General features: G+C 45.7%; 1 protein-coding gene across 1 annotated transcript; it reads right to left on the bottom strand.

Annotated features, from left to right (window-relative positions):
* On the bottom strand, positions 1-21,244 carry RPA2 (replication protein A2). The gene is made up of 9 exons (XM_066573550.1): positions 21,119-21,244; positions 19,736-19,839; positions 17,547-17,648; positions 14,495-14,608; positions 7,463-7,537; positions 4,993-5,106; positions 2,974-3,093; positions 2,740-2,834; positions 1-376 (listed from the first exon to the last, which is right to left on the bottom strand). The coding sequence occupies exons 1-9, from the start codon at positions 21,132-21,134 to the stop codon at positions 292-294; spliced, it is 825 nt and encodes a 274-aa protein (XP_066429647.1). The 5' UTR covers positions 21,135-21,244; the 3' UTR covers positions 1-291.
* Positions 21,245-25,872: the final 4,628 nt, after the last annotated feature.

Raw genomic sequence — 25,872 nt, 5'->3', positions numbered from 1 at the left:
TTCAATATTAAGATTTTTATTCTCAGTGTGGGCTGAATAACTATTTACAAGTATTTCTAGTACAGCCCTTAAGCTGGCTGGGTTGAATAGGTGTTCTCACGCATTTCCCATCCCCATCCTTGAGATTCTGTCATTGTGCCAGACGTAATGGGGCAAACAAAAAGAAAAAAAACGAAGTCCAGAAAACTCCTTTAGGGTGAGCTTGCTGCAAGAAAATATAAAGTCTTTTATTCCAGGAAGTACTGCAATGTGGGGGAAATGCCCCCCCGACTCCTCCCATCTGTAATAATCTTAATCTCCATCTGTTGATTTATAATGGTCATCATCCACTGTTGAATAGATGTGGCCTTCGTTGCTGAGGAAATCCAAAGCTTGTCTGAAAGAAGAAAAAAAAATGCAAGATTAAATTGAGTAATAAGATAGATCTCTTCAAAGATACTCCAGCAGGCACGAAAATGTACACCACCCTATAACATCAGCTATATTATAACAATGTTGCCTAGCCCACAGAGTAGGGAAGGTAGGGATCAAAAAACACAACATAAAAAGGTGAGGCAGCAGACATCCCTACCCTACAAGCATCACAGAACAGGTAGTGTGAAAACACTAGGCCACTGTGATAGATGCTACGAGGGGCTGCTAAGTCTTTGGCTTTACCCAGAGAGAGACAAAAAAGGAAGATGAAACTTTACATTTATTCCACATACTCTCCACTGATGTCAGCACACTTCTTACAATCGGTATTCCAAGTTCTATAAGCCTTGCAAAAAGAAGGATTTCAGTTGTGCCTCAAACCAGTCATCTGTAGCAGCCATGGCATCAGAAATGGTGTGAAATTTGGTACCCTTAAGGTTTCTTCAGGTTTAGAAACAGATGATAGTCGGAGAGAGCTAGAACTGGTGAATAAGGTTTTGCCGTGGTAGCTTGTGCAGTGTGAGCTTGCTCCGCCTTTTGGCCTTCAGAGCTGCCTTCAATGGGTCCAAAAGTTCAATGTAATACCTTGCATTGATGGTGGAACCATTTTGAAGGTAACCCACTAGCAGCACGTCCTCCTTATCCCAGAACACAGACGCCATCACCTTAGTGGCTGATTTTTGCACCCTGAACTTCTTTGGGCTAGGAGAACCACTGTGCCTCCACTCTTTTGACTGCTCCTTGGTTTCAGGGTCATACAAATAAATCCAGATCTCATCCATAGTGACTAGTCGATCCAGGGAGTTCTTATCAGTCCGGAAACACTGACAAATGGACCGGGAAGTTTTCACTCGCATGCTTGTCTGATCTGTTGTCAAACATTTAGGGACCCACTTTGCAGATAGCTTCTTCATGTTCAAATGTTCATGGATAATGACACAAACACGTTCACGAGAAATCACCATGATGTCTGCTATCCCTTTAGCTGAAATTGGCCGATTCTCCAGTATGAGGTTGGGCACAGCATCGACGATCTCCGGAACAACCACCTCCCTCGGTCGTCCAGGACGTTCCTCATCATTGGTGCTGAAGTGGCCCGTTTTAAATTTGGCAACCCAGTTCTTAACTGTAGAATATGAAGAGCATTGATCCCCCAATGTCTGCGACTTATCATCATGAATATCCTTCGCAGACTCTCCTTGCAGAAACAAGAATTTTATCACTCCTCTGCTCTCATTGGCTGTAAATATCGCCTTAGACTCCACCATTTTGTTTCCCCGCGTGCCTAGATCACTGTTGCCATAGGCTACAATCACAAAATTTTGAAAACATTAGACACATAAGGCTTTCATGCAATGTAACATTCGTTACCATAGAAAGAAACAAAAAAAAAAGCTAAAGGCTTATCAGCACCCCCTCGTATAAGATTTTCCATTTGGTCTTGTACCCTGCTCTGTCTTGCCATTTTCTCTGTCTGTCCTTTATGACCTATTGTTTCTATCACAGGAATGTAAGGCCATTTACTGAGGTCTCATTAGAAACAGCTTCAATCGGCATGAGAGAAGTCCTGCCATTAAAGAGAAGTCAACTCAATGGGGGACGTTTGTTGAATTTAATAAGAAATTAATTAGAATTATAATTGAGGTTCGTTTCAAATTTCTTTGTATCAATATCTCTGCGGGCCGATTGAGAAATCAGATTGCCTCCTATAACATTCAATACTTGTGTGATTTGTAAGCTTCCTCGTGCTACAGCATTAACACTTAATTTGGCCACCTGAAAACATACCAACTGGCAAATATTTTGCCAACACCACTTTTAGGGTGCATTCCCACGAACGTATATCGGCTCGGTTTTCACGCCGAGCCGATATACGTCATCCTCGTCGGGGCGGGGGGGGGGGTGAATGGAAGAGCCAGGAGCAGGAACTGAGCTCCCGCCCCCTCTCCACTATTTGCAATGAAAGGAGGCGGGGCTAAGTTCTGATAATTAGCCCCGTCCCGCCTCTCCCCATTGCAATAGTGCAGAGGGGCGGAGAGGCGGCAGAGAGGGGGCGGGAGCTCAGTTCCTGCTCCTGGCTCCCTGCAGATGAGGACGACGTAAATCAGCTCGGCGTGAAAACTGAGCCGATATACGTTCGTGTGAATCCAGCCTTAAGAAGGGAACGCCATTATGTTAATTTATATACCCATGTGAGTATCTATACTAAACCTCCTGCGGCCCATTTAAAAAAAAAAAAAAAAAAAAAAAAAGGATACAACAGTAAAACTTGTCCATAAATACTAATATTTGGCCTAGTGTCCTAGATATCCATATTTAGCTTACTTAATGGTATTAACGTTGATTCCTTTAAGTCTTGCCTTCAGCTCATCAAAGCCCATGCCTTCACTTCCTTTGCAGCTTTTAATTATATTCAAAATCTATTGTGGGGAAGGAAAAAGGTTTACTGCAGAATAGTTTTAATTTCATACAACAGGCATTCCTAGAAGCTGCTGCCATAAACAACTAATCCAGTCACCTGTCTAGAAATCTAGACCGTGGGAATCTTCTTTAAGTTACCTGACTCTGGTGTGGTGTCAGTCCATTAGTCTGCACATCATTTCCTCCTGTGAAGCTTCCTCCGGCATTTCCCATACGTCCAGGTGTACTGAGCACTTTAGACGTTTCCCCACCTCCAGGCTGCATATAAAGAAAAACAATCTTAAATAAGGGAGAACTACTTTTAAACAATAGTACAATTTGCAAGTAATTATCATGCAAGTCTACTGCTAGTATAACAAAATTATATACACTATATGGACAAAAGTATTTGGGCGCTGCATGTTTTTCAGAAAAAGTGCTTTATTCTTCTATTTAGTAAGGTGTCGGCCTTCCTTTTGCTTCTATTACAGCGACAACACATCCAGGCAAACTTTCCACAAGTCCTTTGTAAGTCTGGGCAGGAATAGCTCACCATTCCTTATGCAAGGCTGTGAGAAGAGATTGTTGCGAGGATGGGCGTGGGTAGCTGTGCAGTTCGCCCCACAAGTGCTCGATTGGGTGAATGAATAGTTACTACAAAATGAGCAGATTTTTATTTTACCCATGCCCTTGCCAGCATACGTTCGGCAAACTCAGTATTTGCATATTTGCTGACTTTCTGCAGCGTCCAAATACTTTTGTCCATATAGTGTAGTTCAAATCTAGCTAGTTTAACCCTTTCCAATCCACTGTCTGAAGACATTCTGATTGAAGGCTGTACAGCTCTGATGTCGGAGGACGTCCAGCAGGGTATTCTTACTGTATATTACTGGCCCCTCCAGCATTTCTGATACTGCAGTACTGGCTCTAGCCAGCAGATGGTGCCATTGTATAATTGTAGAAAGAAAGCCATCTCGGAAACCCTGAATCCAAAATTGGATTGCAAAGGGTTAAAAGTGATATTTTAAAACCCATTCTGTTCTACAATTACTCTGACACTGCAGCACACACACTTTTTATTCTTCCCATCCCCTGCAAGCGCTCTGCTCACATGACAAGTGTAATACAGGTGAATTTGTGACCCATGTTTCAGCCCAAACACAGGTCTAATGACCAACAGCATCCTAGTTCTTTAGAATGCTGTCAGTTTGGCTCATTATCTACAGCTGAGATGGAGTACAAACCAGCACAGCTTCTAATAAAAGGTTTTCAAAACAGTTTTGGCTAGATAACCTTTAATGATTACGGAGCTTCCACATTTCAAATCAGTTTCCTCAGGTGTACATACAGATACAGCGTTCCTGTGTATCCAAAAATCATGCGTCAAATCATATTTAAACAGGAGTTTGTGGAAATACATAACCACCCCAATGCAGAAATCTTTAAAAAAAAAAATTATGCATGGACATAATCAATAAACAGTGTCCGTACAAAAATGAGCACCCCTGTAGGGCTACTCAAGGATGGCTGCCAATGCTATGGTCTATAGCAGCCAAAATCCCTCTGTTTATAGTCAACATATCCTTAATCATTACATATCGACCAGACATTTGTCTTTCTCCTTCAAAATAAATAAGCATTAAAATAAAATACGTAACAAAATGGTTGAACGACTCGTCTCAATAAATTGAGTCAGTAAAAAACAAAAAACAGGTGCCCCCATAAGACAAAGATCTCTATCTGAATTCTACTCTACGGAAGTCTGAATGGACCAAATAAAATACCCTTTTAGTTTGTAGTTTGTCATATCGCAAAGTCACCCATGTCGTGCATAAAAAAAAAAAAAGGGTACAATTTCTAGTATTTTCAAGGGTTGCAGGATGAAGCCTAGATGTATATCCGATTATACATTAGACTCACTGTCCCATAATAAAAAATAAAATTAAACTGGCCTATCAATGAGAGCTCTGTCTTCCAATTTAGCTGCTTACGCCTGGATTTTGACCATCAAATGGAGAATTCTCTGTAGGGCAAATTCTGTACAGCCCAGTATGCAGCAGTTTTGTTATTGCCAGTGGTTTTAAGGGCTAAGAGGTTAGTGTATTGCCTTCATTTCTTCTGATACAAGATTGATATGCCTGACTGAAAATGTAACACTTAAGTTGATGGTAAACTTACAGGAGTCTGGACATTGAGACTCATGTGAGAGTGAACAACTTCCAACATGTGAGATACAAATTCATTCATGTCTTCAATAGCTGCAATCTTAAATGCAACAACACTTTTCTTATTCTGGTAAAAGAAAGGGGGAAAGAAAATGAAATTAGAGAACCAAGTTATTCAGGGAAAAAAAAAAATTTCAGCGAGGTGACTAGACAAAGTCTTGTCTCGCCTTACTAAATCCACTGCCGTTCCCATACTGATGGCATCAGGTCCCCTGCACGAGGACGTCGCTGGCAACAGTGACACATGGCCACTACAGACAGACAGACATCTGTTCAGCTCAGGTCACTGCTGCCACAAGCAGAGAGCAAAAGGGACCATGTACCACCAGGACAGAAAGGCAGACAGAATCACATGCTTTCAAAATCCATACCAAAACCACTTATAGGGATAGCAAACACGTGGTCATTTTATTGGACAGCTTGTTCTGAGGTTTAAATAAAAATAGCTTTTTTAGTTTAACAAATGCATTTGGATGTTCTCTCCTTCAAATAATGCCTATTGTACCGTACGCCAGACCACCTATAAATCCGGTGTGCCAACACCAGTTGCAGAGTCGTGGTAAGGAAACTCTAGGCAACAGTCAAACCAACAGGGGGTCGGAGATGCTCCTAAAAGATGTGTCCAGGGATTTGCTTTATGTTTTGGGAGCATCTCCAAAGTGTCTACACAACTTCGATAATACTGTGTTCATTGTGTGTATCTGGGAGACAAAGCAATTATTTCAAAGCACCATTAATTCTAGGGCGTTCTGTACTTAAATGCCTTTCATACATGGAAGTTAGAGATAACAAATGAGTGAAACTGGAAAATAGAAAAGGGGGGGGGGGGGGGGAAGGACACAGGAAGCTGCTCATATGGATGCAGGGTTATTGGAAGTTGTATGAGTTTCTGAAAAGACGGGTTTTTAAAGTTTCATTTGGAGGTTTCAATGGTGGGGAGAGTCTGATAGATTGGAGCAGCTGGTTTCAGTGTATGGGGGACACATAGGAGAACTTTTGGAGATGGTTAAGTGTAGGGTAGACAAGGGGAGTGCACAGGATGAAGGCTTGCAAGGATTGGAGACTACATGTCATAAATTACCAGGAGATTAAGTCAGATGTATACAAGGCTGTCCACAATCTGTTTTCTTCATACGATATTCTCTGGCTAATTGCTAGCCAGTGAAGGAATTGGCAAAGGAGCGCAGAGTACTAAGGGTAGAGGTGGATTGACAGAGCACAACAGTGTTAGATTGGGGTCCAACACGGAGGATGCTAAAATAGTCTAGGAGCAATTAACAGCTATTGACAAATCTGGTTTAGAGAGGTGTGTGTGTGGGAAGGGACATACTAAATCCTGTTTATGGTATCAGAAAGCAAAAGGATATTTATCACATACACACTCTGAACAGCAGAGGTGTGACAGATTTAAGGTCATTAGCACACAGATGGTACTGGAAGCTCAATATTCTAGGAGCTGTCCAAGGCAAACTGTACAGATGGGAAAAAGAACAGGGGGGTCCTAGGACAAAGCCCTGCAGAAGATCCACAGAAAGAGGGCAAGACAAAAAGTGTGGGTGAATGAGACACTAAAGGCCCATTTAGACAACAATTATCACTCAAAAGAGGTCTTTTGAGAGATAATCGTTGTCTCTAAATGGGCCTTAAAAAGTTTGCTTGGCTAGGTATCAGGAGATTCAGGAAAGGGCCATGTCTGCAATGTCAATAGATGAAAATTTGTAATAGGAGAGAGTTGTCAGCCGTCGTAGGCAGAGGACAGGTCTAGATAGGAGCACAGAAATTTCATGAAGCTTTAGCTTTTCACAGACTATTTGTGACTTCGGATAGGGCACTGTTAGTAGGATGGTGAAGTTGGAAGCCAGATTGTATCTGTCCAAAAAACAAATTGGATGAGAGATTGAAGAACATTTCAAAGTGGACATGTTCTTCAAGCAGTTGAGGCAAACTGGAGTAATGAGATTGGGAGATAGCATGGGCGGAAATATGACTTAAGGCCCTTTTACACAGGACGCAGTGTATCTCAATGGAGGGGGGCAGGGGAGCCAGAGGAGAGAAATCTCCTGCACTGCACCACCACCCCCCTGCTGGCTGCTACATGTGCGAGCCAGCTCTGCTAGCTCCCGTGCAGGAGCACAGGAGCGTAAAGACACAGGGACGAGTGTCGGGCATTGATTGCCCGACACTCGTACAGTGTAAATGGGCCTTTAAAAATAGGTGCGATTAAATGTTTAAGAGGGAAAACAGTGATCACTGACAGGTTGGAAAGATGGGCTAGGAAAAAGACAGGGTTAGAGGATCAGGTGAGATTGGACCGAGTTAAGTGTGCCAGCAGTGAAGTCCAATTTGGAAAGCAGAATAGAAAGCTTTTCTATCAGCAATGGTGCAGAAGCAGACTACCACTAAAAAAAAAATAAATAATTTACCTGGAATGAACGAAGATGACCAGACACTTTCACATAACTTCCAGGAGGTACCACTACATTTTCATGGCTTGATTCCTGCAAATATAACATACCAAAGTTAAAATAATCAAACCTAGACTCTACAGGCACAGTATGCATTAACATTGGGAGATTGAGGTTTCTAGTTATAGGTTTTCAATGGGCTGTCTGACGCCACAATGAGTATATTTATTTTGTGCACAGGAACCCAAAACTAGATAAAAATCAATAACTCTGAAAACTAATTTCCTAAACAAGTGCTAAGGCATTTAATCATTGAATTTATAGTACTTGCTTTTTTTCACTCCTCTTCCCAAAGTGAAACTTATTGAGGGAGGAATAAGCTATAAAAAAGGTTTTTTGTTTTTTTTAGATATTCAAGGTAAAATTTGACATCATGTGACGTTAAAATGAAGGATGTAATATTTTATTATAAAGCGTGCTCTATTAGCTTCAAGACGAGCCCAGGATAAAAGATCTATCATAATTAAAAACAAAAAGTTATAATTTCTTGCGTTGAGCTGCTAAACATAAATTTCACATTTTTCTCAGGTTTGCAATCCTGAAACATTGCAACACTGAGGGGTAAAATGTTACTTCCTGCCCTTTACCATCCTGCCAAATTTTATGAAAATCTGAGACGGCTGTGTTGAACTAGATTTTGTAAGAACGTACCGTGAAATTTCTTTCTCGTTTTGTTCATTAGGGAACAAAGCTCTGACCTTGCGTATAGCTTCTGCCACTAGGAGGCGACACTAAGCATAAAAGTGTTAACTCCTCCCACTAGCTATACCTCTCCTGCAAGCAGCATGCTAGCATAGTTTGTATGCAAGCAGTAGTAGCAGCCAGTAGGATATGACAATAGATAAACAACAATACTCACGACTGTAACCCATTTCATACCGTGTGCGACTGCACTGAGGACCCTCCAAACAAAAGTATACGTTACAGTCCTAATACCAGACTGAGTGGGTGCTGTGTCCCCCAATGAACAAGACGAGAAAGAGATTTTACGGTTCTTACAAAATCTAGTTTGCTCCTCTATCATTGGAGGACACAGCTCTGACCTTGGGACGTTCTAGAGCAGTACCCAAGGGGGCAGGAAAATATAAGAAGCTGCATGTGTAAGGAAGCAAATCGGGCTTTCAAATGCGACCGGTGTTAATGGATGGCTAGGCATCCAATATGTTCACAGAGAGCATAAAGGGGCCTAAGTAACGGCCCCATCCACCCTCTGGGGATGAAGAAAACACTCCTGACAAGGAGCTTCCAACGAGGCCCTCGCCATCCGAGTAAGACGAGCCGTAATACCGCCTGAGAATATAACCTCGCTGGCACTGTAACCCTGTACTGCCGCTGGCACTGTAACCCTGTACTGCCGCAAAGCAGAGCCATTGCAAGGAGTCCACCTTGGAAATGCAGGAATCCACTTGGAGTTGCCAGGATTACCAGCAGCGCGCCAGCGTGACTGAAGAATGCTACCTGCACGAGGTACTCTTACGTAGTCAGACCAAGCCAACTTGCCCCGGAGCGTTCCTCGGGACTACCGAGAAGGGTGCCCACCGATACTTCACTGAAGTGGGTCCCGATACCGGCGGCAGAACATACAGCAGGTAGATAATGACCGTCTCCTGTACCATCAGTACAAATAGGCATCCAAAAACAGAGCTGTGGAGCCATCAGCGCCAAAACGTCAGAGAGTTGTGGGCCTTCTGCCAGTCGACTTAGTTGTAAAGTCAGCTCCCATATACCTTCAGGTAGTCAACCTCACCTTCACAGTCCCTCCGTGAGGAAGGAAGCAGGTTTCAAGACGCCATTGAAGAGGCAACTTGTTGCGATCTGCAACCATTCCATGCTGGAGTTCCGTGATGACCAAGGCTGGAAGGCCTGCAGTATGACATTGATGTTGTGTATCCCGACAACCTCCGTCCATGATGTCGGCTTTCTGATTAGCTGTAAATCAAAAAGGGGCGTGTCTGAGGAAATACTTCAGCCCCATGATCCTGCAACAATGCCCACAGCGTCCACTTACTGCATGACCCCACGGGCTTCTGAGGACATCTGTCCTTTGGAATGGTGACTAACTGGGTAATCAACTACAGCTGGCCCTGTACTGGGATTCAATGTAACCGTGAGAATCCACTAGGCACACGCCAGCAAGGGTACACCGGTACGGGACTCTCACGGATCCCTTTGAGGAAACAGCAGTAGGGAGGGACGAATCCTAAAAATTGCAGACAGTACAAGTATAGACTGTCTTACATTCTCCTGCAAGCAATAATGCAGGAGGATTGCAGCATGCCGCTGGATCTGTCCGACTTAACTCCATTGGACGTGTTAACCTCCCTATACAATAAGTCTCGCAAGGGACTAGGAAGGCCTAGTTTGCTGAGGATCAGCGCCCTACACCTGATCTGACAGTGATTGCTCTCATTACAGGGTACTCCTACGGTCAGTCTTCCCATCCACAATATCGGAGAAACGTGGCCTGTTCTGCACCCAGCATTCTTAGAAATTAGAACATGCGTTGTAGTTCAGCGACCACCCGAAAGAAAGTGGCCTCACAGTGGATCGGCATGACAAGGCACCGACTGGAGGGGCGCACGTAGACGTATCTATAACTCCCCCAGCTCCCTGCCGGAGTTGGGGCCCGGAATCACCACTATACGCCAACAAGTCCGGACTGTGCGGAAAACGAGATGCTCTCTGGCTACATGTCACTCCCGTCTGTGGTGGGAGCGTACGAAGTACGCTCCTGTCATCGTAGATCGCCCTAAGTTGCCTGTAGGAAGCTGCAGGTGGTCATCCCAGGGAAGCTAGCCGTTAGGTAAAGGTCTGGAGCGCAAGGAGACGAAAAACGATGTGTTCGCAGAATTCCTGTGAATAGTACTCTTTCCATCTGAAAGGTACCACAGGACTCAGCAAGACCGAAGGAAAGCCCAAAGGCAGTACGACAGGTTGTCCATAGGATGACCATTTTGGGTGACTGTAAATCTCATACTATAGCGAGATCACATACCATATATGGTTCTAGCCAGGCCCTGTCCGCGTGCCATCCCGGAATTGGACACTGCGGTCTGGTTGCCTGCAGGGAAATGCAGAGGGGCAGCTAGCTGTTAGGCCAGGCTCAACCCGGTCAGGCCTGTCATCAAGGCTGGAGTACCGCTGACAATCAGTTTGAGTAACATTGTCCACAAATCGAGATATTCTCTGCTGGTCTGTAATCCAGTACTGCAGCGGACAGCGCACTTGATATGTGGCTCTGTCCCCCGGACTCCGACCCAGGATGCAGGGAACTACCAAGGGGAAAAAGAAAAACCTGACAAAACAGTGTATGCGCTGCTTCAGGCATGAAGGTACCACCGGTCTCAGCAGCCTGGGGTACTGCCAACAAGCAGCTTGAACCCCGTTGTTCATTAGACGAGAAATTCTCCGGCAGGATGTAGTCTCGTTCCGTAACGAGAGCACACATAGTATGTGGCCCTTGCAAGCCGTTGTCCGTGTGTCATCCTGGACATGGACAATGTGGTGCGATTGCCTGTAGAGAAGTTCAACCCGATTCAGGGCAAACATGAGGAGAGAGGAGTCCAGAGACTCCCTGTGCGAGTACTGACAAGAGATCGCATAATTTTATCTGTAAGATAAGATTCTCTCGTAATGCAGCGAGAGCGCATTTGATATGTGGCTCTGGCCGCCCCGCCCGCATGTCCTCCTGGACGCAGAGAGTGTGGTACATGTGGCTGTGGGAGGGGGGGGGGGGGTCAGACGGGGAGATGCCCACAGGTAAGGCTCAACCCGGTGTGGAGCAGACATGGGCAGTATAGATTTCATAGACTCCCTGTGCAGTACCCTTTCTGGTAGGGAAGGTACCACAGGTCTCAGCAAGGCCAGAGTAATGCTGACAAGAGTTTGCACACTGTTGTCAGTATATATAGTACTGTAGCGAGAGCGTACTGGGCATGTGGCTCTGGACGCCCCGTCCGTGTGTCCTCCAGGACTCAGACACCACGTTACGGCTGGCTGCAGGGAACTGCAGGAGGGGCAATGGGGGAGCTACCAATAGGCAAGGCTCAACCAGGTCCGGAGCGTAATGGGCAGCGATGATTCCAGAGGGAGTCCATCGGTGGCTCTCGTTGCCAGTAGCTCCCCCATTGCGCCTCCTGCAATGACACGTGGACTATGGCAATCAAACTCAAACCGAACGGTTGTGAGCTACGCAATCTGTTCAGCGGCAATCACAATGGAAACACGTCTGGTAGCCATGCTACCAGAGAAGAGAACCAGCGGGGCAGGATAGGCAGCCGCACGCTAGACAGGCAGCAACCATGGCAGCACGGTGGCTATAACGCCTGAGCCGCCACCCGGCCACTGACATCGGCGTCGAAACAGTTGTGGGCGGCATACCAGCCAGAGTTCTGAACCGCGGGCCGTAAGCTACAGCCGGCAATACAAGCTGCGGGCGGCAGGCAAAAAGAGCCGCGGGCTGCAAGCATAAGCCGCAGACTACGCTACAAGCCGACGACAGTACGGTCAGATCCGCGGGCTTCACTATGAGCCGCAGGCGGCAAGCTTAAGCCACGGATGGTACTGAAAGCCTCCGACGGCACAGCCATAACCCGCAGGCGACACTACAAGCAAGGGACGGCACTAGAAGCCGACGACGACACAGCCATAAGCCACAGGCGACACAAAACTGCGAGCGGCTACCGACATGGGCCAAGGTCCTGCACACACCGCAGTCAACCACTGGCAGCCCAAAGCAAAAACGCAGGTGGCCCAACATCAGCCGCAGGTACACAAACCGTAAATGCACAAACACATTGGGACATTACAGTCCGCACGGCGGCGGCCTAACAAAATAAAACCACATACTTACCTCTTGACCGAGGTAGGGTGGCTTCCCAGTTCCTCCCCACCATCGCCTGCCTTTGATGGGGCAGGGAATGCAGACCATGAAAAAGAGGGAAGGGGGTGCTCTATGGCTGGTGGGTCACATCCAGGTTAGGACCTGAATGTGCCTCCTTGTCTTCTGAGGGGACCGTGCAGACAGAGGGTTAAGTTCTCCTCTGTTCGCCCTCCTTGGTGGGTTAACAGGGAGAGTCCTGCCTCCCCGTTATTTCCTGGTCTTCCAGTGGAAAATAAAAAAAATGAAAAATAGGATGAAAAAAAAATAAAATAAATTAGTCTCTGTACGAGAGACGGTCCTGCCTCCTAGACACTAAGCTAAAAACTGGGCTAGCATGCTGCTTGCAGGAGGGGTATAGCTAGTGGGAAGAGTTATCACTTTTATGCTTAGTTTCGCCTCCTAGTGGCAGAAACTATACCCAAGGTCAAAGTTGTGTCCGACAATGATGCAAACGAGAAAGGTTAAAGGGGTTGTCCCGCGGCAGCAAGTGGGTCTATACACTTCTGTATGGCCATATTAATGCACTTTGTAATGTACATTGTGCATTAATTATGAGCCATGCAGAAGTTATAAGAAGTTTTTCACTTACCTGCTCTGTTGCTGGCGTCCTCGTCTCCATGGTGCCGACTAATTTTCGCCCTCCGATGGCCAAATTAGCCGCGCTTGCGCAGTCCTGGTCTTCTGCTCTCTTCAATGGAGCCGCTCGTGCAGAATGCAGGCTCCGTGTAGCTCCGCCCCGTGCCGATTCCAGCCAATCAGGAGGCTGGAATCGGCAATGGACCGCACAGAAGAGCTGCGGTCCACGGAGGAAGAGGATTCCGGCGGCCATCTTCACAGGTAAGTATAGAAGTCACCGGAGCGCGGGGATTAAGGTAAGCGCTCCGGTAAGCTTTCTGTACGTCCCTGCATCGGGGTTGTCTCGCGCCAAACGGGGGGGGGGGGGGGGGGGGTTTGGAAAAAAAAAAAACCCGTTTCGGCGCGGGACGACCCCTTTAATTTTTTTGTGATTTCACCTGGAATGTTTCCATACTGCATTTTGCCATGTCCACTGCACATATGTCAAGGCGATTTCCTGATGTATACTTCCGATTGATGTCATTCTATAAGCAGTGCCATTAATTGCTTAAGGCCCATTTAAAAAAACATTGATTATCGCTCAAAATTCATCTTTTGAGCTATAATTGTTGTGTGTAATTGTGTGTTTTCGTTATCCTGTCGCTCATCGTTGTCTTGCAGCGTGCTGAAAGACAACGATGAGCCTTATCAGGGATTCAAAGTGGGATACAGCTGATACTATTGTTTCAGCTGTATCCCGCTCCCTGATAACAGGCGGGGTATGAAGAACAGAGCGGGCGCTCTGTGCAGAAAACATGCAGGGACACCCCACTTGTCTTCTGCATCCTCCGCTGGCAGCGCAAAGTGATACATCTTGCGCTGTAAATGACACAACAATTATCACTCAAAAGTCGCTTGAGCGACATCTTTTGAGCGATAATTGTTGTGTCTAAATGGTCCTTTATAGGTCCCCCATGTTAAATAAACAAATCCCACATTGCATACTTTAATTTACTGGATGCCAATGTAGGAACTAGAACAGTCTGTTGGTGAGTGGGAACCTATGAACAAGTTTGACGTATGCTAAGGGAATTTTTTGCCAAGCGAACATTGCAAAATGCAGAGTTTAACAGGCCCAACATTGTCACACAAAGATAAATTCGTAAATTACTATTTCCATAAGGGCGACTACGATATTGGGCCAAGAGACTCAGTCCGATATCGCACTTGCCAACATGCGTGTTTCATGGTAATGTGAATGAGTTTGAGTAACAAAAGTTAAAAACTGCATAGCTTCTGTGAAATAGCAATTTTCATGTGCATATTAGGATCGCACGAGTTTCATATCGACTTCAGTCAGAAACACTGCATCATCGCACAGTATGTGCGATAAAAATAAAATAGTCGCTCATGTGAATGAATCCATTCAAAAGGATAGATTTCATAGTCAAGACCGTCTTAGTGCACATCACACAAAACTCACATGAATATGGCTCGTGTGGATAAGCCTAATGGTGAAGTCTCTAAACAGTAGAAAGAGAAGTTAGACTTACATCTGTGTCGACCCACTGTCGAACATCCATTGGTCCTGCAGTCATGTCATCCACCTTGTATAAAATGTTTGTTGGAGCCTTTTCTACATGCCTTACTATGCCAACAAGTGTCACCTGAAAAAAGAAAAAAAACATTTTCTTTCTACTTCAGTTAGGTTTGGTACTGCATTAGCCAATAGCACAGTTAGTCACAGCAGGGAAGTGTCCTTGGCTTTTAGGGTAAAGAACTGGACAAAACTATCGGCAGTCTCACAAAGAGAATGCAGATAGCAGCGGCAGCACCAAGTGTCACTTCAGCATTTGTGGTTTATTGGAGTGGATACCCAATACCTCTCCTCCGGTGAGAAGAGCGGTACTCAGAGGGTTGCATAAGGATCCAGTCCCAGTTTCAATGCTTTATCCTAATTTAGCAGCAGTCGTCTTAGACCTAAGATTCGTGCACTGGGGTATTCGAACATATACAGGCTAGTTTTCCAAAACTAGGCAGTAAAAGTGGCCTTGTCACACATAGCAAAAGCATTAATAACTCTGCTTCCACTTTGTAAAGAGTTAGAGAATAATGAAAGCTGAGCTGTGATTACTTTCCATCAACAGGGCAAGTTTGTGTTTAATAAAAGGTGCCATCACATGTGTGAGCAGCTGCTGCATGCCTTTTCCAATAACTGCAAGTGTAGCTTGGCCAGCAGTTAAAGCATTACCCAAGCGCTCGTGTAATAGCGCTAAGACCAAATATCGGTGGTGTAGTGTTTCTCAACTCCAGTATTCCCAACAGGTAAGGATTTGAGTATATTCCATAGGCAACGCCTGTGGCAGTGTTTGCGACACTGACAACCACATCAAATGTACAGAACTAAAGAAATCCTAAAAACATGACTTGCTGAGGGGAAAGAGGGAGACAAACAAACATCTGGGACTCATTAGGCTAAACAGTCAGTACGGTGGATGCCAAAAGTACAGTAAAAAAAACAAAAAACACACACACAACCTCGTACATAGCGCAACTAGGTTGATAAGTTATAACCAGCGCGGCTCTAGTAGTTCTTCCGAATGGACTATTCGTTAACTAACCTTATGAACATTTACAAACTATTTCACCTCCAAAAAGCAATCCCTAGGGGGATCCCCTGAGGAGGTTGGGATTGAGTGAGGGAGAGAAAGGCCATATAGGGTAAGGAGAGGAGCGAGAAGACAGAAAAGAATGACAAGGGGAAAAAGAGGAAGAGGAGAAACAAAGGAAGAGCCTCAGACTAGTGCAAGCAGAGAACACCATACATACTATTGAGTATGCAATACCCCATTCGCCAGCCATTGTTTAAACCCCACTGACTTGCGGAACTCCAAACAGGTCTCCCAAGTGGAGTGATAGGTCAAATGTTTATCATCGTTCCTAGCCTTTAGCTCCTCCATGCGACCCATCTCATCCAGTGCCAGCACCCACTTCAATCTTGTCTGGGGACCCTGGGATCTCCATAGCCAAGGTTTCACTATTCTCATGGCTAGGAGGAAGAATCTTAAAATATTCCTCTTACTAGTGCCAATGGGTCCCAGCAGGATTGATAAAGAGCCCCGATTCAAGGTTTTGTATAGGTCCTCAATCTCTTTCCAAAGTTCAGAGATTCGTGGACATGTGAGTAAACATGCCTTTCCCTCCTAGGCATCTCCAGCCCAAGTCGGAGATGCCCAGATGGAAACAGGCCAGAAGTGACGGTGAGCGATACCATCTTGCCACAAATTTGTAATTCAGCTCTTGAGTGCCTAAGGCCGACATCTTGTGGATCAGACACCACTTTAGCCCACTCATACTCTGACAAATATCATCCTAGGTCTTTTTCATGATCTCTGGACACCACCTCCCGGGTCCCGATCCCTTCCTGCTACCAAGATCTCCACAATCTACAATCCTTGAATGACAAGGGTCAACAAACTCCTCCTCAAATGGAGGGAATGGTGTGGTCAGGTCTGATATTGGTCCTAGAGCTCGAATGAAGTGACCTATCTGCAGGTATTAATGAAAATATAGAGTGACCAGGCAGCAGCTGATGATTTTTTGCAAAATAAACCGAAACGTCGCCTGTCTTACTCTCATGGAGGAATAAAAGTTATTTTTTAATTTTGCAAAAAATCATCAGCTGCTGCCTGGTCGCTCTATATTTTCAGCTGTGTTTGGTCTTGGATCCGGACCACACCAGGCTCTTGCAAATTTCTTCTCATTTCCACAATAGATATTTTCTTGGTGGAAACCAGAGTATTATCTTCTTATGACTCTGGTGAGTGCTGTGGTTGCATTTAATCTTCTGGAACTATCTGCAGGTATTGTTACCATGCACCCATCACAGGACCCTCCTCACCCAGGAGCGCATTCAGTGATATAAATCCCTCCTTTCTAACCAGATCATGAACTCTAGGTAGTTGAGACCCCAATCTATCCAGTAGTGGTAATCCTATATCTCCCTGGAGAACATCTGAGTTCCCCATCAAAGGGGTCCATGAGTCCGATATAGTCATCAAGTCGCCACGGTGTGCGAAACCATCCCAGATCTACAGGAGCAAGTTCAAGAAGTGGGAACAAAGTTTTTTGTTTTTTTTTAAAGTAGTACAGCCAAAATACACACACACACACACACACACACACACACAATAAAGTTATGTTATCTTTGTTGTACACCACAAAAACAAGACCTATCCTAAGATGTCGGAATTGCTGTTTTTAAAAGGTTTTTCCATACATTAAATAGTACCATTGAAGAACAGCCACCAGCAAAAAGAAAAAAAAAAAGCCCTCAAACAACTACGGTAAGGGATAAATAAGTCAGGATTTTTTTGAAAATGGGGAGTAAAAAAATACATAAAATAAAAAAAAAAGGGGCAGTCCACAAGTGGTTAAGGAAATGTTCATTGGCTGAGGTGAAAGTTAAACTTGTAACCATCAAGACAAAAATTGCAGTCTAATGTCACTTTTCAAATTCTTTTTTTCTTAAGACAAGTCATACACCCTCCATTCTTTTGAGGGCCAATGAGAACCTCTCCTCCATCACAAGTCCAACATACAGACCTGGGAAAGCTCGACTTCTCCTATTCTGAAAAGCTCATCCACTTGGACAGCAGAAAGAAGCTGTGACACTGTACATGGCACGATTTGCTGTGCTCTTGACCTCTGAAGAAAAAAAAAAAAAAAAAAAGGTGATTATTACCAGGATAGAAAGCAACAATTGTGTTAAAATAAGGCTATGTTTACATTGTATTTGGTTATGCACATGCATAGAGTATTTTAACAATAATATGCAGGCTGAAAACAGACATGCAGCTCCAGGGGAGAAGAAAAAAAAGTGAGGTAGAAGCTAAAATGATAGGCATTCTGCAAAGGCAGCCCTGGGGCCTTTTAGAAGGCCCCCGGCTGCTGCGGCAACCGAACAGCATCCCCGAACGTCGGGTGCAAGCGGATTCTTGCGGCTGACACCTGGCCGCATCAGCTCCGACAAGCAGTGGCACTCGCAGTGGCACTCGTCGGAACTGTTAACGCTTTAAATGCTGCCGTCAATTCTGACAGCAGCATCTAAAGCGTTAACATCACCGCTGAGCGCAGCCCCTGCGGACAGGTGACGGTTGTAGGAATCAGCCTGCACCCGACTTTACATGGAGCGGGATGCACTCGTGATCCCCCTCCAAACAATGCGAACAAACGTATTTAGGAACAGCTTCCTGGAACAAAACTTGTTTGTAAGTAGGGGGATTATCTGTATGCACACAATACGCAAGGAGATACATGACACACTGCGTAATTCAACTGGAAAACCATCTGGAACTAATTAGCTGTTTCAATCAGTACACTTGTTTGCCATGTGCACATAAACATGCCCCAAGGGACCTGCAGGCGAGATCTACCTGCAGGACACATGGGACAGGTGTGAAGATGTCACCATTCATGATGTCAGCGTCGTGGTCATTGGGAGCAGTGAAATTACTGATATGTTGGGCAGATATGTAAAGGCTTTATTAAAATTAATAGCAGGGCTAGGTGTGCAGTAAAACACACACACACACAAATTCTACTTTCATTGTTTAACTCACTCCTTGGAGCTGAACAATGGAAATACCAGAACTGCTGGATCCAGCATATGCAAGACTGAAAATGCCAGACAAACCCCACTGGCTATAAATTGGGACTTTCTGGCAAAATTTTCCTATGCTGCACCATTTCGTCTGGAATTTGTTGCCAGATCTGCACTGGAAGCCCCAAAGGGGGTATCCAGCGCAGATGTGACCGAGAGGAAATAGAATAAAGCAGTAGAAACATGGAGGAATCACATGTACTACTTACAATTTTTTTTTTCCCCATTCGTCAAAAAAAAAAAAAAAAACCCCCGAGTTTAACAAAAGTGGACTGTTGGCAATTAATCCCCTTCCCTATACCAAGAAAGGAAAAAAAAAAAAAAAGAAAGGGAGTGCTACTCTAGACCATGAATGTTAATAACGTTGACCCCTCCAGAACACCAGAGTAGTTTTAATTAATATGAATTTTTTTACCTTTGTTGCCTATACCAGGGGTGCATCTTATATGTTGAAAAATACAGTGTATACATAGAAACAACATTTTCTGGGGTCTGTTCTTTAGGCACAGCCAAATTGACTTGTCAGAGAGGTTGTTCTGTGTTTACACTGGGAGCGATTGCCAACACGGACACCAGAAATAGTGTGACGATACCCTAAGGCCTCGTGTCCACAGCAGGCGTGGATTTCCGTGGCAGAAGACCTACGTGCCAGTACGGAAATTTTTAAATGCTTGCCGGCGATCACAGATTTACACAAATGCACTGCGGATTGTACGTCAGAGGGGGGGGGGGGGGGGGGGGGGGGGAGAATTGCAAGCCCAAAGTGCCTGCCTTCCCCCTCCTCCCTGCTTGGTCTCCAAGCAACCACAAAGGTATCTGCCTACAAATCCGCAATTGAATTGCGGATGCATTGCGAATTACTTGCTTCCATAGAGATCAATGGTGCCCATCCGCGCGGAAATCGTGGTAAAATGGAGCATGCTTTCTTTTCTGCATGTGGCATCCGCCAATCAAATTCGCAGGTGTTAATTGAAGTGCAAACACCCCATGGGCGACTTGAGCTGCGGACTGTCCGCAATTCAGATCCACCCATGGACACTGGACCAAAAGGCAGTAATATTGTGATTGAGATACAAGTACAAGCGCTTTACCACAGGGTAGTGGAGTACAGCAAGTAAGCCATAATACATACAGCTTTCTTTTCTCCCTGGGTAGGAGCCGGAGATCCAAATCCTCCCGGTGATTGCATGTATCCACCTCCTGTCCCAGAGCCGCCATAACCACCATCAAAGCCACCTGCACAGAAAACACAACAAGGGTGTTAAAATCATTTTTACGGAGAACCACCTCAGCATTTCGGGAGGAAGGGGGGGGGGGAGAAAATACAAAATGCTGTGTCTTGGCCGTTTCCGTGCGGATTGTCTGCAGTGTGTGGACAAGACTTTCGCACAATCTCGTCAGCTTTGCTGGCTAATTCCGGGTTTAGGAGTCGCGTACAAAATTTTTGTGTGGACAATCCGCACGGAAATTCTGCAGCAAATCCGTCCCGTGTGAACCCAGCTGAACTGCGCATGACAGTGTGCATTGGATACTCTGTCCTCCACGATGACAGGGCAGGTCTCCGCTGGCTCCCCAGTAGTACAATGCTGCGTCACCCACATAACATTTTACGTCTATGGCCATTCAGTCATTATGGAAGACTTGTTCACACAAAGGTGCTCCCAAATAGCCCCCCGCCACCTCTTTAGCGACGAGCTCCCCACCATGGAGTGTGGCCATGTCAGTCAGCGCTGTACACCACCTGCGAGTAGCTGAACAGTGCGGTGAGCGCCAAAGCTTAGAATCCATGATGGCACCAGCTCCCGATGCCAGCCTACCCTGACAAATGCTGACTGCCTGCTTCAGACAAGTTGGGGAGCCACTCCTTCCATGCCCTCATGGGTTACATAAGATTACGTGCCAGAGAGAAAGGCAAGGGGGCAGATTTAGAAGGCTTGGTTCCCACGACAAGGAAATCCTGCAGCATTTCGCCGCGGGTTTTGGAGCAGTTCGGCCACCGGCATTCCGTTGCAGCTTTCTCTCCCCATATAGAGGATTGAGGCCTCAACGGGTGGACGCTTTGCCGCCCCCGTGTGGGCGAGATTTTTGCAAAATCTTGCCCCCATGGCAGGCTAATCCCAGGATTAGGAGCCACAGGCAGATTTGCCGCACAGAAATTCCACACTGAATTTCTGCAGCAAATCCATCCCGTCTGAACCCAGCCTAAAGCTGACCAGAAAAGACTGTCCGTTACCCATGGCAACCAATGATAGCACAGCTTACATTCTGCACTATGAGAACTAAAAGGTACATTTTAAACGGTTGCTATGGGCAACAGACTGCTTTTCTCCCACTACAAGCGCTGTACAGCAGCTCAGCAGTATGGAGTGACCGCAGACAATACGGTAAACTAACACACACACGTTCTTAGTAAACAGCAGCACTGCCGGGCTCTGAGAGACTACTACATCACGTGACTGCTGCTTACTAACGCAGCCCCGTATAGCAGCGGCCGCCGCACTTTCCAGACTCTTACCTTGATTATTCCACATGTTTCTCGGTCTTCTCTCTCGGACAGTTAGTTCTCTGGGCCTGTTGGCGCGTTCCGAATTCCTAGCCAATCAAAACCCCCGCCCATCCAGCCTTGCTCCCGCCACCAATCACAGGCCCTCTCCAGTAGCGCGCCAATTCCTTATAGCCAATCCGTGACTTCTTTTTGCCATACGAGCCTCCCACAATATGGCGCGTCACCAGGAAGACCGGTCGCTTTCGCGGCCTGCGTGGTGGCGCAAAGGACACGTCATGGCCCGGCTCCTCCCACTGCGTGGCTGCGGCTGCGCACTATACAGTATATGTTTCTCGGTGTTGAAGCAGGCAGACAGCTGTCCTTGTGTTGGTGACAGCAGCGCCATCGGCGGGGTGCGCTCACTGCAGTATTAGCGCCAGGTGTGCAGCCATTATTCAGGCTCACAGCTGGTTTCAGGCAGGTGTTTACTATAGAACAGGTGGCATACTCATTTTCAGCAAGGGCCACGTGAGCATTATGGCTGCCTTCTAAGGGCTCCTCCACACAGGTGTACTATGTGTATCTTTATGCATGTAATACGGATATTAAACACCAATAATTTGCATTGGGGTATTCAGATGTATATTGCACAGGCAGCTCTTATTTTGGCCTGCGCTGTCATTGGGTGTGATGTGTCATTAACAGGCAGTACTGCAGCCTGTATGCACACCAGAAGGAGGACAAGTGGCAGCATTGGACACGGGGAGGCATAGATCTATATTACACTCAAGTTCGGCGCTACCAACCAATCGGGTTGAATCAGGGAACCCAGAGATGACTACATGCCTATTTCCTGCCCTATGCCTAGAGCTGTGTTTGAAAAGATCTTGGACAATCCTTTTAAGTGACACATTGATGCAGCATTGCCAGCCAGGGATGTTGCTGGAGTCTACAAAAATCTGGTGTTCAAGCCCCCAAAACATAGCCCCCTTTTTAAAAAAATGTATCAGAGACAACATTTGTAGCAAGGTAGGCAACCTGCAGACGGGCGGAAATTCCACGGCGGGATTTCCCACAGAATTACCGCCCGTGGAAGCTGCCATAGGATTGCGTTAGCAAACGCAATCCTAGGCAGACAGCCGCGATTTCATATCACGGCATGCTCTATTTTTGTGCGGGGCTCGCAGAGCCCCACACAGAAATCTCACTCTCCGGTCTGCACATGCGCCAGCAGCCGGAACATCAAACAGCAGAAGCAGGTGAGTAAGCGCTGGTCCCTGCAGGGGCACGGGACAGGTCCCGCTGCGAGAATTCTCGCAGCTGGATCCGAACCGGCCGTCTGCAGGCAGCCGTAGGCTGAGATTACTCGGGTCAGCTGTAGTATAACGAAATACTGCAGTCAACAGATACCAGATCTACACAAGGAGAAGTGATGGCGCTGAAGTTACCTCCCATGCTCACAGCTGACATCTCTGCTTGGAGTTATCTGTCTTCATTTTTCTTCTCCATCTAAATCCAAACAGCCTGACGCCTTCTTCTAACTAGAACTTGTCTCTGCACATTCTCCCAACTATGCAGCCCCCCTGATGCCTTTCTCAGTGCCTGCCATAGTAGTGTTACCTACAGCACTAGTGCCTTCATTGTGCTTCCCCAAAGTAATGGTACATCTTGTGTGCCCACTATTAGGGTGTGCTGCTGGGATCTGTTGTACTACATGGTTTTCAGCAGCACAGCTCCACGGGTGGTGGTTGATTGAACTGGCTGGGTGTGGATTGCTCCAGCCAGCCAATCCTCCAGGTCTGCTGCTCATATATACCAGCTCCTCTGCCAGGGGCAGCTGGCCTTTCGCCTGTTTGTTCAGTGTGAACAGTGCCCTGTTCCTATGTGGCCGGACATGGGGTGTGAGCAAGACAAGGGTGTGAGGTGTGTTTTGCAGTGATCAGTGTCATGTTTCTGTGTGTCTGTGCAGTTTTCGGTATGTGTAGTATGAATTGCGTCTTGCTGTGGATCCTTTATCATCTATGATGAAGTATATTGGGGCTCCAATAGGTATGTTTCTGAACACAGGACAAACAGGGGTATCCATTTGGGGGTTCAAGTCTTCATTGATATGTATGCTGTACAAAAACACTGTTTTAAAATAACACAATTGCCAAAAATATGAAAATCGTAATTTCTTCCTTCTGCTTTGCTTAGATTCATTCAAAAACTTTGAGGTCAAAATATGCAGTACACCCCTAGATGAATTCGTTAAGGGGTCTAGTTTTCAAAATTGGGTCATTTTATATATTCACCATCGTTTTGGTCGCTCAAGAGCTCTACAAGTAGGCAATGGGGCCTAAAATGCCTTCAAGCAAAATTTCTGTTCTGAAAGCCACTGGCTCCTCCTTTCGGTTTGGGCCCCATTGTGCATATTAACCCTTTCCAATCCACTGTCTGACGTCTAAAGACATTCACATTGAAGGCTGCACAGCTCTAATGTCGGAAGACGTCCGGCAGGGTATTTTTACTGTGTATCGTTGGGCGCCTCTCCAGTATGTCCCATACCGCAGTACTGGTTCTACCCAGCAAATTGCGCTATTGTATAATGGCAGAAAGAGAAAACCCCCTAGAAAACCCTGAATCCAAAATTAGATTGCAAAGGGTTAACATAAGATTAGCAAATCTTCATTAATGTGTGCTGTACAAAAAAACCTGTTTTTAAAATGACACAATTGCCAAAAAACGAAAATTATTTTTTTTTATTTCTGCTTTACTTAGATTCATTCAAAGTCTGTGGGGTCAAAAGACACAGCTAGATGAATTTGATAAGGGGTCTAGTTTTCAAAATGGGGTCATTTGTGGGGGTATCTATCATTCTGATACCTATGAGCCTTTGCCATTTTGGCTTCGTGTAGGAAAACAAAATGTTCCTCAAAATGGTTATAAAATGAACTAAAGTTTTGCCAATGTGCTTCCAGAATAAAGTAAACACATGGAAATATATATCTCATCACAAATTTGTACAGTATGTTTGCACATATTTGAGATATTGCAGTTGAAAATGTGAAAAAAGGTCAATTTTTTTCAATATTTTCACAATTTTGGCGCTTTTAATAAATATGCACAAATTTTATTGGTCTATTTTTACCACCTAAATGAAGTAGAATATGTGGAGAAAAAACAATATCAGATTTACATGGATTTGCGAAACCTTTAGGCCTCATGTCCACGGGGAAAATAAGTTTTAAAATCCGCAGCAGATCACCCACGCACGTGATCCGCCTGTAAAATTTCCCATAGGAATGCATTGACCACCCGCATGTAGATACATTTTTTTTTTCAGATGTTTTTGAAAAAAACAGCAGCCTAGATAGCGTGTATATGTCTTTCCCTCTATCAGTGGCGGTGGGCGTACGCTGTGCGGGAAGTTGACGGGACGCACAGAGCGGTGTAAAAAAATGAGGCGTTTATTGGCCTGCACCTGGAGGCTGACAGCGGTACTGTAACGCACACTGTAGGCCAAAAAAATTATACGCTTGCCTGCAGAAAGGCCAAGCTGGCTAATAGTGAGCCACTACAACTCCCAGCTGCCACAACAGTAATGCACACGGTCACAGGTAGCCCTAAGCAGGAGCTTTTTTGGGGTACTTGTTGACAGGATTCTACACTAGCACTGTCCCTGCCTTACCAATACTTCCCCTATACTCTGTATAATTGGCTGCAGACTGAGAACGCTATAGTCTGCAGAGCCCAAGATGAAAAAAAAAATTGGTGCAAAACTGCTCCCCGCAGCCACAACAGTAATGCACACGGTCACAGATAGCCCTAAGCAGGAGCTTTTTTGGGGTACTTGTTGACAGGATTCTACACTAGCACTGTCCCTGCCTCACCAATACTTCCCCTATACTCTGTATAATTGTCTGCAGACTGAGAACGCTATAGCCTGCACACCCGATATTAAAAAAAAAATGTGCAAAACTGCTACCAGCAGCCACAACAATAATGCACTAGGTCAGATGTGGCCCTAAGAAGGACCGTTGGGGTTCTTGTAGACGCTAACACTCTCCCTATAGCAGTAGCAACACCTTCCCTAATCTCTGCCAGCCTGTGTCTGAGGCGAGCCGTGGGCGGGCCCACTTTAAATACTCGGGGGTCAATTGATCTCGCTAGCCACTCACTGCAGGGGGGTGGGATAGGGCTGGAACGTCACAGGAGGAAGTTGTAATGCCTTCCCTGCATGTCTATTGGCCAGAAAATGGCGCAAAACTTTCAGGGAAGGAAATGGAATTGACTCGAACATCGCGTGGTGTTCGTCTCGAGTAACGAGCATCTCGAACACTCTAATACTCGAACGAGCATCAAGCTCGGACGAGTGTGCTCGCTCATCTCTATTTTTCACTTATTTTTTTAGTCCCCTAAAGGGACTCGAACTAGTAATAGATTGATCACTTATATCATATATTGCAGTACTTCATATAATATTTCTGCAGGCATTCTATTCAGCCAGGCCACAGGCACATCTTATTAGGCAAAAATACATGGCAGCCCTGGAGGCCTTCATAGAATTGACAGCAGCATTTAAATGGTTAATAGCCATAATCAGAGTTATCACCGATCATGGTTGTTGCGGCCAGGTGTTGACCGTCAATGACAGCCAACACATGCCATGTATGAAGCGAAGTCACTCTATGAATTCACCACGCACATCAGCCGTACGGCAGATGTCACCAAGGGGTAATTTGTTATAGAGACTTAAAAAGTTGTACATTAATTTGAAGGAATGCTTCCATCCAATAGATGGC

This window comes from Eleutherodactylus coqui, chromosome 1 (assembly GCF_035609145.1).
Source record: "Eleutherodactylus coqui strain aEleCoq1 chromosome 1, aEleCoq1.hap1, whole genome shotgun sequence".
Taxonomy (NCBI): domain Eukaryota; kingdom Metazoa; phylum Chordata; class Amphibia; order Anura; family Eleutherodactylidae; genus Eleutherodactylus; species Eleutherodactylus coqui.
This window is presented reverse-complemented; position numbering and strand designations above follow the sequence as displayed.